Genomic DNA, 13,812 nt, shown 5'->3' on the forward strand with positions numbered 1-13,812 from the left:
CATTTGAATTATGCGCGCTTACGCCGGCCCCTTTTACGCTACGCCGCCGCAACTTTACAGGCAAGTGCTTTGTGAATCAAGCACTTGCCCGTAAAACTTGCGGAGGCGTAACGTAAATGTCATACGTTACGCCGCTGCAGTTTTGCGCGCCCCTACCTGAATCCACTCACACCTTTTACGTTGTTTGCGTAAGTCGTCCGTGAATGGCGCTGGACGCCATTTACGTTCACGTCGAAACCAATGACGTCCTTGCGACGTCATTTACCGCAATGCACGTCGGTAAATTTTAGGGACGGCGCATGCGCAGTCTGTTCGGCGTGGGAACGCGCCTAATTTAAATGATCCACGCCCCCTACGGGATCATTTGAATTACGCACGCTTACGCCGGACCCTTTTTCCGCTACGCCGCCGCAACTTTACAGGCAAGTGCTTTGTGAATCAAGCACTTGCCCGTAAAACTTGCGGCCGCGTAGCGTAAATGTCATACGTTACGCCGCTGCAGTTTTGCGCGCCCCTACCTGAATCCACCCCACTGTCCACCTCATCCAATCACAGAGTGCTTTGCATTCATAATAAAAAAAGTTTTTGAGTAGAAATACACTTTATTGGCTAACATAGCTGCTCCTGGTGGGATCTGTGGTGGATCGCTTTTCAGAGGACATTTGACAGGTTCATGTTCCGCTCAACTGCCTGCTTTTACTGCCCCCCTCCCGGGCCGCCCATGTGAAGGAGCCCATACAGGTAACAATTTAACTTTGTTTCCCCTTGTTGGTGGTGTCTGCTGTAGATCACGGTGAGATTTTCTCGGTGTAGAAGAAGCCGGGTTGAGCTCGGCCTCACAGATGGCTCATTGTAGTAGCAGATCCACGACAGGAAGTAGAGGAGGGAGCGTTGCCGCTGTCACACAGTCCCCACTCATGCTGTTTTCTGTGTTTCTCCTCTTGTAGAGAAAGCATGGCAGAGCAGCTGGAATGTGACGGCGCCATAGACTGGGAACAGCGATGTATCACTCTGGAATCGCAGCTCATGAAGTTCCGCATCCAAGCCAACAGGATCAGGGAGCTGCTGGCAGAGAAGGTAAGGTCACATGACTCATTCGTAATTTAAAGGGACGAAAAGGCCAGCGGCGAACGATCAATCCGTCCCGTCATGAAACATTACAGAGAGGGGGGGGCAGGACGGGATTTCTGCGATCGCTGAGACAACTTGTCGCAGATCTTTCCAAATCCAGATTACGTAGATAACAAGGACATCGGAAATGGAAGAAATCTTTTATTCTTTTTTTATTTTAAATTGAAAAGATTCAAAAATGACATTTATGTCTGATGCCGCGTACACACGATCATTTTTCAAAAACTTCATTTAAAATGATCGTGTGTGGGCTTCACATCATATTTCAGGTTCTGAAAAACGACAAAAAAAAAATTCGAACATGCTGCATTTTTTGACGTCGTTTTAAACAGTGGCCCGGATTCAGAGAGCAATTGCGCCTGCATAACCATAGTTACGCAGCGCAATTGCTTACTTCCGCCGGCGTAACGAATGCTCCTGATTCAGGAACCTCGTTACGCCGACTGCAGCCTAAGATATGCGTGGCATAAGGCTCTTATGCCCGCATATCTTAGGCTGCATTCTTACGATGGCCGATAGGTGGCGTTCCCGTTGTGCTCATTGTATAGTATGCAAATTGCATACTAACGCCGATTCACAACGTTACGCGAGCCCTGCGTACACAGTTTACGTCGTTTGCGTACGGCGGTTTTCGCGTAAGGCTGCCCCTGCTATTAGCAGGGGCAGCCAATGTTACGTATACCCGTCGTTCCCGCGTCGGCGAAATTTGAACTTTACGTAGTTTGCGTAAGTGAATCGTGAATGGCGCTGGACGCCATTCACGTTCACTTTGAAGCAAATGACATCCTTGCGACGTCATTTGCCGCAATGCACGTCGGGAAAGTTTCCTGACGGAGCATGCGCTCTACGATCGGTGCAGGAACGCGCCTAATTTAAATGATTCCCGCCCCCTACGGGATCATTTAAATTGCGCGCGCTTACGCCGGGCATTTTGCCGGAGCGCCCACGCAATTTACGGAGCTACTGCTCCATGAATCGCGGGTAGCGCAGAAAATTTGCGGGGGGGCAGGGCAAAAACGTTGCCCTGCGCCTCCGTAAAAACTGCGCAAAGGTACCTGAATCTGCCCCAATGTCGTTTTTCGGGTTGTAAAAAATGATCGTGTGTGGGCTAAAACGACGTAAAAAACCTGCGCATGCTCAGAAGCAAGTTATGAGACGGGAGCGCTCGTTCTGGTAAAACTACAGGTCGTAATGGAGTAAGCACCTTCATCACGCTGTAACAGACAGAAAAGCGCAAATTGCCTTTTACTAACACGGAATTAACTAAAGCAGCCCCAAGGGTGGCGTCATCCGCATGGAACTTCCCCTTTTTTAGTGCCGTCTTACGTGTTGTACGTCACCGCGCTTTGCTAGAGCATTTTTTAAAAATGATGGTGTGTGGGCAACGTCGTTTGAAGTTGGGAAAATGTTGTTTTTTGGACATGCTGAACAACAACGTTTTTTTTTCATGCTGAAAAATGATCGTGTGTACGCGGCATGATGCACACTGGAGACTTTTAGGCTGCATTGACACCTCTGCGTTTGGATTCCGCCCGCAATTTCAAAGAGCCGAGGTGTGAATGACAAATCGCAGAGCGCACATTTGAGATGCCATTCGTTTGAATGGCACCCAAAATCGCAGTGCGCTTTTAGCATGATAAATTGTTTACATAGGCAGACCGGCGTTCTGCCTCTCTTGGAACGACCCCCAGGTTTCCGGCGGACATTGGGTCCGCCGGGTCAGCTGATTGGCTCCTGCTGTGTCCAATCACAGCGGGAGCGGGGCTCCAGAGGTGCGTGTACCCTAGCAACAAGCTTCACATGATGCGGGTTTCCCGCGAGTTATCGCATGACAATCGCGGCAGAACCACTGTACGATTTTAGGGTCCATTCACATGAATGGCATCTTAAATGTGCGTTCTGCGATTTGTTATTACACCTCGGCGCTTTCGAAATCGCAAAGTAGAATTGCTGCAAGTCTGCCTGCAATTCAAAACGCAGAGGTGTGGTGACAAATCGCAGAATGCACATTTAGGATGCTATTCATAAAGCCAGTAAAAAAAAAACGCCAGACTCCCCTAACAGCAAAGTTAAAGGGTTTGTAAAGGAATTTTTTTTTTTATCTTAATAGCTTTCTTTACCTTAATGCAGTGCTGTTTTCATGTCCTCATTGTTAGTTTTTGCTCTCAAGTTGCTGTAATTCTTCTCTGTTCTGGACACTTCCTGGTTGTCTGTTTCCTGATGACCACAGTACTGGGAGCTTTCTCTCTGTGGTCACTAATCAGGGAGGTGTGATTATTGTGTGTCTAAAACCCCTCAGCACCAATCAGTTTAGTTTTCCAAATCATCACTGCCCTGTATTGGCTCTGTACATCACAGAAGCAGGAAACAGCATGCAAAAACGAAACTAGAAACTACAGGTACATTATATGATTGATTTGTATCTATTTTTAATCGTTTTTTAAAAGGAATCAGTTAACTATTATGTCTCTATACCCTGTAACCAGTCATTTCAGCCAAAAATTTTTTTTTATTTACAACTCCTTTAAGGCTGCATTTAAACCTTGGCGTTTGAATCGCGGGCAGATTTTCCGCGATTTCAAAGTGCCGAGGTGTGATGACAAATCGCAGAGCGCACATTTAAGATGCCAGTCATTTGAATGGCACCTAAAATCGCAGTTGGTTTTGGCACGATTACTGTGCGATAACTGAATCATGTGAAGCAGGTCGCCCGAAAGTAGCTCCTGAACTTTTTTTTTGGGCAACAAGCTTCACATGATTCCGGTTGCCACCAGTTATCGCACAGCAATCGTGGCAGAACCACACTGCGATTTTTTGTGCCATTCAAATGAACGCCAAGGTGTGAATGCAGCCTTAACGGGGAGTCAGGCTTTTTTTTTTTTTTTTACTGCCTTTATTAATGGCATCCTAAATTTGCGCTCACACCTCGGCGCTTTGAGGTTAAGGCACACCTCGAGCAGAATCGCGGCAAATCTGCCTGCGATTTAAAACGCTGAGGTGTGAATGCAGCTTTAAAGCGGGGGTTCACCCTAAAAAAAAATTCAAACATTACATTCAGCTCACTACCGACATTTACAGTATGCAGATCCTTTTTTTCTTTTTGCTGTACATACCTCGTATGGCTATTTTCTAAGCCGGCTTCCGGGTAGTGAATCCCGCGGGAGTGGGCGTTCCTATGCAGCCTTTAGTGATTGACGTGATGACAAAAACTCCCCCACCCGTCGCATAAGGAGCTTCACGGGTTCCCGAAAGAAGCCGAACGTCGGTGGGCAGGCGCCGTATAGCGCCGACTCAACGTTCGGCTTCTTTTGGCAACTCTGCCGCCGCCCACCTCACAGCCTCTCAAGTCTTACTCTCCAGGGCCCCGGCTACTACTGGGTGGGGAGCGGAGGAAGATCACTCCGCCAGGGAACGCAAGGAGATAGGCAGGCGGCTGGCCGGGACTTGAGGCAGATGTGAGCGGAGCTGAATGGGCACCCGAAACTGAAGAAATATTCGCTCCGACCAGCACATGATCATCAGAACGGGGCACAGATAATGGGAAAAATACACCCCCCCCCCCCAAGCTAGTAGGAGTAGCAGAGCGGGGGGGGGGGGGATTGGAGGTGTAATTCAGATAATTTGTTTTTAATTCTGCACTGACTGTCTTTGAAATTGCCCCAGCCCCTGTTCAAATCCAATCCGGGGACAAAAACAGGGACAAACTTGGCCCGGGGACAATGTCCTCAATCCAGGGACTGTCCCCGGAAACTGGGGATGTCTGGTCACCCTAGCCTTAAGGGTCCTTTCACACGGAGCGGACCGTTTTTGTGTCCGCTCCGTGTGTCCGCAAAAGCTCAGCGGGGATCCTCCGTAATCCCCGCTGAGCTGTCGGCGGATAGGGCGGTCCCCGCACACAGTGCAGAGACCGCCCTGTGTCTCCTCCGCTCTCCCCTATGGGGAATCGGATAAAGTCGGACCGTCTGTCCGTATTCATCCGATCCGTTCCGCCGGACAGAAGAAAAATAGGGTTTTCCTCCGTCCGAAAAACCGGATCTTGACGGACGCGGATGGTTGCGGACGTTAGCGGATGCCCCATCCGCTAACGGACGCGATCCCATAGGGATGCATTACAAGTCCGTAAACGGACTTGTAATAAACGGACGAACGGTCCGTCAATGTGAAAGGGGCCTAACGCTGTTGTTAGGGGAGTCTGTTTTTTTTTTTTTACTGTCTCTAAACTCCCCTCCATGTTAGCCTATGGGGGGGGGGGGGGGGAGTTACTAAAACTGGTATACACAGGGGTTGATTTACTAAAAGCAAAAAGACGGTGCATTTTACAAAGTGCAGTTGCACTCTTCAAGAGCTTAGTAAATGAGAGTAAAGCCAGGGCTGGACTTGGACAAAAATTTGGCCCTGGACTTCATCCAGAATGGCCCACTTTGACAGGTCTCTCCCACAGCGGCCAGACAACTCCCGCACCTCCCTGGCCACCCAAGCCCCCTCTCCCCCTTCACTAGCCACTAGCCGTTTTATTTTATTAGAGTAGAACGGCTGGTACTGGTACTCTTATAGGCAGTACCAGTGGGGAAGCTAGACATTATTTCACCCGGGGCAAAGAATCAGTTTGGTGCCCCCCCCCCCTCATGGGACAAGATTAGGAAGAAGTGAGAAACTCCCAGGCCGCTGTCACTGAAGCCGGCCCACTGAGCCATCGGCCCACCGGGAAACTCCCTGTAGTCCCAATGGCCAGTCCATCCCTGGGTAAAGCTTCACTTTGCAAAGAGTTCCCAATCACGTTCCAGGAAAAGTAATAATTTTTGCTGGCACATGATTGGATGATGGAAGTCAGCAGAGCTTTTACTCATTTACTAAGCCCCGGAAGTAACTGCACTTGCAGAGAGCAACAGTCTATTTGCCTTTAGTAAATCAACCATACAGCATCTGGTGCAGCTGTTCATAGTAACCAATTAGCTTCTAATGTCAGCTGGTTCAATAAGCCCCGATTCAAACTTATTATTATTATACAAATTCTATGCGGATCAGATGTCACATTTTTTTTTTTTTCAAATTAAAATAATGAAGAGATTTATACTTACTGTACCTGCTGCGGCCCCTTACCTGCTCTTCTAGTGTCCCTCGATGCTAGATGCTCTCCGCTACTCCTTTTCTCTGTGTTGCCCCCATTGCAAGCCGCTTGCACACCTGCAGGCACACTCCTGAGCTGGGCTGTGTGCATCCATAGACACACAGCACAGTTTTCTCTGCCCCCCAATCCCCCCCCTCCACTCCCTTCTTGTGACTGACAGCAGCAGGAGCCAATGACTGCCACTGGTATCAGCAAAGCCTGTGAGAGCTGGAAGAGGGGAGAGAAGAGTTGCATCCAGGCACAGTGCTGAATCGATACAGGACTCAGGTAAGTGTCCCTCCAGGTTGTAAGACCGGTCTCTGCAGTGGCGGCCCGGCTATAGGCGGCGTATGGGCACCGCCCCTCCAAAGCTAGTCACCAAAATAAATAAATAAAAATAAAAAGTTCCTTTTAAAAAACAAAAAAAAGGCCCTTTGGGTTCACTGTGTCCAGGTGCTGGACGTGATTGCCGGTGGGACGCTTCATTTGGCTGCTTTTGGGAGTCCTTGTGGCGCAAAGCAATGCGCCGCAACACTCCCATATTGCAGTCATTGTCCTTGTTATCGGGTTTTCTATTTGCCCCGCCGTAGGATATGGACGGTACTTTCCTCGGAGCCATGGCAGCACTTTTGCTTTCCCCTATGCCAGTGTGAAACCGGAAGTGACGCGGCTCTGTGGATGGAACGAACGGCCCCGGCGGCGCCTTCTTGCAGGATATCTCAGCCGGATTGGTAGGTTCAGAGAGTCAACCAAAATGTAAAATGATTAATGAAAGAAAAAAATATATTATCTTTTAATTTTTACAATGGTTGCTATGTTTTCCACATGTGGTCTGTGAGGTTTATGTATTTATGTAGGTTTTTGGGCGGATATTTACTAATGGTGAACACAGAGGCAGTGATAAACTGGTACACATGACAATTCTGTGAGGCTGAGCTGTATATACCCTGATCTGTGAGGCTGAGCTGTATACTCTGTCCTGTGATGCTGAGCTGTATACTCTGTCCTGTGATGCTGAGCTGTATACTCTGTCCTGTGATGCTGGGGCTGTATACTCTGTCCTGTGTAGCTGGGGCTGTATACTCTGTCCTGTGATGCTGAGCTGTATACTCTGTCCTGGGATGCTGAGCTGTATACTATGTCCTGTGATGCTGGGGCTGTATAATCTGTCCTGTGATGCTGAGCTATATACTCTGTCCTGTGATGCTGGGCCTGTATACTCTGTCCTGTGATGCTGAGCTGTATACTCGGTCTTGTGATGCTGGGGCTGTATACTCTGTCCTGTGATGCTGAGCTATATACACTGTCCTGTGATGCTGGGCCTGTATACTCTGTCCTGTGATGCTGAGCTGTATACTCGGTCTTGTGATGCTGAGCTGTATACTCTGTCCTGTGATGCTGAGCTGTATAATATGTCCTGTGATGCTGAGCTGTATACTCTGTCCTGTGATGCTGGGGCTGTCTATGTCCTGTGATGCTGGGGCTGTATACTCTGTCCTGTGATGCTGGGGCTGTATACTCTGTCCTGTGATGCTGGTACTGTATACTATGTCCTGTGATGCTGAGCTGTATACTATGTCCTGTGATGCTGGGGCTGTATACTCTGTCCTGTGATGCTGAGCTGTATAGCTCTCCCATATGGGGGGATCGGATGAACACCATTCATCTGTCCGTGTTCCTCCGATCCGATCTGCAGACGGAAGGAAAGAAAGGGTTTTCCTCCGTCTGCAGAATCGGATCATTGCGGAGGCGGGCAAGATTGCGTGTCAGCGGATGTTCATCCGCTGACCCTCGCAATCTCATAGGGACCAATGTATGTCCCTTTTTCATCCGCACACGGATGGATGAAAAAGCGGACATACGGTACCCAGGTGTAAAAGGGGCCTAACTCACATTCATATACTTGGGCCAATTTTAGACAGAAGCCAATGTCTTTGGAGTGTGGGAGGAAACCGGAGTACCCGGAGGAAACTCACCCAGGCACAAGGAAAACAGGCAGGTTGTGTCGTGTTTGGGATTCGAACCAGCGACCCTTTTTACTACTCTAGAACCGCATCTCAGTATAACACACCTTGAAAAAGTAAAAAAGGAGAAGTACCGTATTTATCGGTGAAAATCAGGGGGAAATCGTGGGTGCGCGATATACACCGATCCCCGCTGTCTATGTCGCTGTCTCTGAGTGCCGCAGCCTAGAGCCGAGCCGAGTGTACTGCGCACTTGGCTAGACTCGGCCATGCTCGGCTCCGCCCACCACAGGCTAGAGCCGAGCCGAGTGTACTGCGCACTCGGCTCGGCTTGTTTTGGCCACGCTCAGCTCCGCTCGCAGAGAGGAGCCGAGACAAGCCGAGAGGAGCCGAACACACAGGAAATCCGGCTCCTCTTGGCTCGGCTGAGGCGCCAAATACAAAAACAAACACTGCTGCAACCCCGGGCAAGGTGCAGATGGACTCGCAGACGGACACCCACAAGGCTGGACGGCCCCCATGCAAGGAAGCCACAGACGGACACCCACAAGGCTGGACGGACCACGCGCAAGGCCGCAGACAGACGCCGGACAAGGCCGCCGATGGACGCAGGGCAAAAATGTAAGGTTTTTTCCCTTAAACTACCTTTCTAAGCTTGGGGTGCGCGTTATACACCGGCGCGCGGTATACCCCGATAAATACGGTAGATATTTCTGTTGAGTCAACTTCTCATCGTTCGCGGCAAAGGTACACATGTAATGAAATTCGTCGGATTTCCATCCCCTTGGAGTCTAGATCTCGTTGACTTTTGCTTTAATTTCCCATGTCCCTATGGGAAAACAGCTAGTTTGCTCACCAGAGCGAAGGTCATAGTTGACTAGAACGAAAAACATTCTCATCAAGACGCCACAAACATGAGGTAATTTGTGCTGCAAGTCGTCTGCCGAAAAGGATACAGAGGGAAATTAGTAATAATAAAGGCACTTACCCGGGTCAGGACGTGTTCATCTCAAACGAGTGACATCGCATCCGGCTTCAGCTGATAACAGCGGCTTGTTTCTTTCAGGGTCTCGGCGCGTTTTGTAGAACGGAACGTATTCTGGAGACGACATTTGTTCCCTGTGTGTACTTTACAGATATCAGCTGCTAGTTTTCTCATTGTCCTTACATTTCATGATGGAAGATCTCATGCAGCTGTTGTGTTTTTTTTCCTTCTATTATGAAATGTGTTGTAGATGATAAGTTCACATTGGAGTTGTGTGGTCCGGAAGAATGATCTATCGGACATGTTTTTCCATTAAGTACACCAGACATCTGTACAATCCTCAGACATTTATCAGATTACATAATAAAACATGTCATCTCTGGGGGCTCGTTCCCATGTGTGGCCAAGGGGGGTTGGGGGGGGGGAGGAAAGCCAGGTGGTTGAGCCGCAACTTTACTGCCCCCTGACCACCCGCCTCAATGGTGGCATGCATCTGCTTTACACAAAAAAATTAAACAGCAGGTTCGCTTTTGGCAAGTGTTGCCACCACCGAACACAACTAACTAACATAGGTCTGTGGCCAGGGGCGGACTGACCATTCGGGCACTCGGGCACTGCCCGCGGGCCCCATGCCACTAGGGGGCCCCATCAGGGTTGCCAGCCTCAGTAAAACCAGGGACAGTATGTAAAAATCTGTGTTGTTTTTTTTAAATCCCAAGATTTTCACTGCGCCGCCTCTCCAGTACCTTTTCAGTGTGTGTGTATGTGTATTCTGTGTGTGTGTATACTGCGTGTGTATATTGTGTGTATATACTGTGTGTGTATACTGTGTATTGCCTGGGGGCCCCATAATCTCCTATTGCCCGAGGGCCCCATGAGTGGTCAGTCCGCCCCTGTCTGTGGCAGTGATGGCGAACCTTGGCACCCCAGATGGTGTAGTGTAGTTGAGCATCATGGGAAATGTAGTTCCAAATGATCTAGGGTGCTAAGTAGGGGTGCAACGGATCACCGTTGATCCGTGATCCGAACGGGTCACCCCCCTTCGGATCGGCGCGCTATGCGATCCGCGGATTGCCTCCGTGGCCATAGCATTAGGAAAGGCCGCGGCCTAGCTCCGGGGCCGCGGCCATCTTGGTACACCCGGCGGTGGCCCTCCTCTCTGTTTACACCCACAAAGGAGAAGGAGCCTGCGCTCGAGGGAAACACACGCCGCTGTCTGAGGTCTGCACTACTGGGGGGGTTACTGTCTGAGGTCTGCACTACTGGGGGGGTTACTGTCTGAGGTCTGCACTACTGGGGGGGTTACTGTCTGAGGTCTGCACTACTGGGGGGGTTACTGTCTGAGGTCTGCACTACTGGGGGGGTTACTGTCTGAGGTCTGCACTACTGTGGGGGTTACTGTCTGAGGTCTGCACTACTGGGGGGTTACTGTCTGAGGTCTGCACTACTGGGGGAGGGGTTACTGTCTGAGGCCGGCACTACTGTGGGGGTTACTGTCTGAGGTCTGCACTACTGGGGGGGTTACTGTCTGAGGTCTGCACTACTGGGGTGTGTCTGTAATGAGGGGGGAGGTGACACCATTTTTATTATTTTTTTGCACCGAGTGACGCCACTGCAGTAGGGGGGGGGGGTGTGGATATTACAGTGGGGAGGGAGATGTGGATATTACAGTGGGGTGGGGGGGGGGGGGTAGATGTGGATATTACAGTGGGGGAGATTATTTTTTTCTGCTGATCCGAAAAATGATCCGATCCGTGACTCCTGATCCGAGGAACGATCCGAACCGTGAGTTTTTTGATCCATTGCACCCCTAGTGCTAAGGTTCACCATCACTGCCATAGACTTACAGTAAAACCTTGGATTGCGAGCATTATTCATTCCGGAAACATGCTTGTAATCCAAAGCACTTGTATAGCAAAGCGAATTTCCCCATAAGAAATAATGGAGACTCAGATGATTCGTTCCGCAACCATTTATTCATAAATCCTTCAGTTTATAGTCCATATAAAAAGATTATAGCAATGTGTTAGGTTGTGTAACCATACAATGTCCATCCACAAATGGAAGCCTCCACAAGGGGATTAGAAGCAAAATCCAGAAGAGAGGAGTCTCTAAGTGTAGCAATATGGTTACATTTAAAGAAGGTACAACATTTAGCAAGTCACATAGTTGATTAAAAGAGGCACATCTAAGTATGCAGGCATCTGGGGTAAAGTTGTCCACATAGACCGCCCTCCTCACAGATGTCAGTCTGCAATCGTGACCGGGAAGACTACCCTGCAGTAGAGCAATCTGAAAGCGAGGCTTGAACCGCTCGTGGAGCGCAGCATGGAAGGGATGACATCAATGGTGGTGAGGAGGATGGTCTATGTGGACAGCTTTACCCCGAATCCCTGCATACTTAGATTTGCCTCTTATAGGCCCCTTTCACACTGGGGTGGGATGTGCGGTGGCGGTATAGCGGCGCTATTTCTTTATCGTACATCACGGGACACAGAGCGGCATTCATTACTATATGGGTTATATGGAGTACCTTCAGGTGTAGACACTGGCAATCTCAAACAGGAAATGCCCCTCCCTATATAACCCCCTCCCATAGGAGGAGTACCTCAGTTTTTACGCCAGTGTCTTAGGTGTTAGTCATGGTTTAGCTTGCCTCCGCATCCTTGGGATTAGGTGAGCTACCGGTTCTGTCCAAAAAAGCCTCAGCGCTAAAGTGGTCAGTAACCGGACCCCAAACCCTTGGGGTATAGCCCATAATGCTTTTCTTTTTAGAGAGCTGGACCCTGGGCCCAGAACTTAGAAACCTTTGGGTACCTAAAGTTTTCTGTTGCCAGGGTGCTATATGGGCCCAGGACAGTGGATCCTTCATAGGAACCCAGGGCCTGAAGGTCTAGACATCCCCACGGAGATGGGGGAAGATTGGGCCTCTTGCTTGGCAAAGTCCTGCGGCATGGAGCAGGTAAGTGAGGGGAAAACTTGCGGAACTTGGTTCTTAGCAGGTTTTTTTCTGGGGGGTCACAGGGGACATGCCTAAAGTTATGCACTGCATCTGGCAAACTAGTCACATATCATAAAGATAGGATGGCTCTCTATGTATTATTCCCCATAAGATGTGACCTCCCTTGTAGTGTTGGAAAAGCATTGAGTGGGGCCTGTGTTATATAAAAATATATGTGTGTGTCAGAGAGCTTTGCTTACCTGCAGGCCTCCAGGCGATGCTCCATTCAGTCTTCCTCCTCAGAGCCTGCAAGCAGGCAAAACGCTGACCTCCTCATGGTTCCAGGCTGCAGGCTGCAGTTTGCTGGAACAGAGAGGTCCCTTCCTCCCAAAATCCCCCCCCCCCTCCCCCTGTCGGGAGGGGCATTTCCTGTTTGAGGTTGCTGGGGGGGAAGGGCGGGTCAGTGGCTTAAAGGAAGGGGCGGCCCTTCCTTGTTTGTTCCATCAATACTTTGGAACTGAGGAGAAAGACCAGAGCGGCAGCACGGGGCGCCGAGGACACACAGTGGCCAGAAAGGATATTGCAGTCTTCAGAGGACTGTTTTGTCAAGCCTAGAAATAGGCTGTTTCTTTTCCATCTCATAGTTTTTCTTTGCAATACTACTCAGGGGGACAGAATGTTTTTTCTTTCCTGGATTTGAAACAAAAACGAAAAAAAAAAAAAAAAAAAAAAAAAGTCATCTAGGGGAGAGGAAGCATTTTTTTATCCCCCAAACAGGTGTTTGGACAATTAACTTTTATAGTTCCAAATACCAATAGGTAGCAGGTGTACCTCGGTATTGTACCATGGTATGCCGCTGTTTTCCCTACAGGGAGCCTTGGGGCCATCGGGATCTGGGGCTGGAGCTGACGCGGGTCAGTCCAACCCTAAGATGGTCACGGAGGAGGTATTACTCACCTCTTTAAAAGAGATGCAGAAAAGCATGGGAAAAATTATATCCGCAGCTATGCGGGGCAGTAAGCGGAATAGATCTCCGTCGCCCGAGCGCGGACCCTCAGAAGAGGAGGTCCTTTCCTCAGGGGAATTGGACGACCTCTTGGACACGGACCAAGTAGGTTCAGGGATCGAAGACCCGGATACAGAGGAGTCTGGGGCAGTCTCCCTGAGGGAGAGCTGGTGGATTCAAGGATTGTCGGACTTGGTCCATAGGACATTCAACTTGCCAGTACCAGATCTCCAGGAATCGACGGTTTCAGCTTTGGGCTCACTGAGGGCGCCTCAAAGCAATGCTGTGTTTCCGATCCATCCTCTATTAGAGGGAATTTTGTTCCAAGATTGGAACAAGCCAGATAAGATCTTCTTACCACCTAAAAGGTTCTCTGTCCTATATCCTATGGAAGAAAAATTTTCCAAAAGATGGGCTACTCCTGCAGTGGACGCAGCCATCTCATGTGTTAACAGATCGTTAACATGCCCTGTAGAAAACATACAGGTGTTCAAGGATCCAGTTGATAAGCGCTTGGAAGCACTACTTAAGAACTCCTTCACTACTGCAGGGGCAGTAGTACAGCCAGCTGTGGCTGCGATTGGGGTCGCTCAAGCATTATCGGATCAATTTAAGCAGATGCTTAAACTTATTCCGGCCCAGCAGGCAGAAAAATTTTCGGATGTCCCTAAGGCCATA

General features: G+C 49.5%; 1 protein-coding gene across 1 annotated transcript in view; it reads left to right on the plus strand.

Annotated features, from left to right (window-relative positions):
- The window catches only part of PLEKHH2 (pleckstrin homology, MyTH4 and FERM domain containing H2), a 245,318-nt gene that overhangs the window by 28,536 nt on the left and 202,970 nt on the right, over positions 1-13,812 (plus strand). The window contains exon 2 of the mRNA XM_040351535.1: positions 948-1,077. Within this exon, the coding sequence (XP_040207469.1) occupies positions 955-1,077 (123 nt within the window). The 5' untranslated portion in view covers positions 948-954. The remainder of the gene's footprint in view (positions 1-947; positions 1,078-13,812) is intronic.

Source organism: Rana temporaria, chromosome 4 (assembly GCF_905171775.1).
Source record: "Rana temporaria chromosome 4, aRanTem1.1, whole genome shotgun sequence".
NCBI classification, from domain to species: Eukaryota; Metazoa; Chordata; class Amphibia; order Anura; family Ranidae; genus Rana; species Rana temporaria.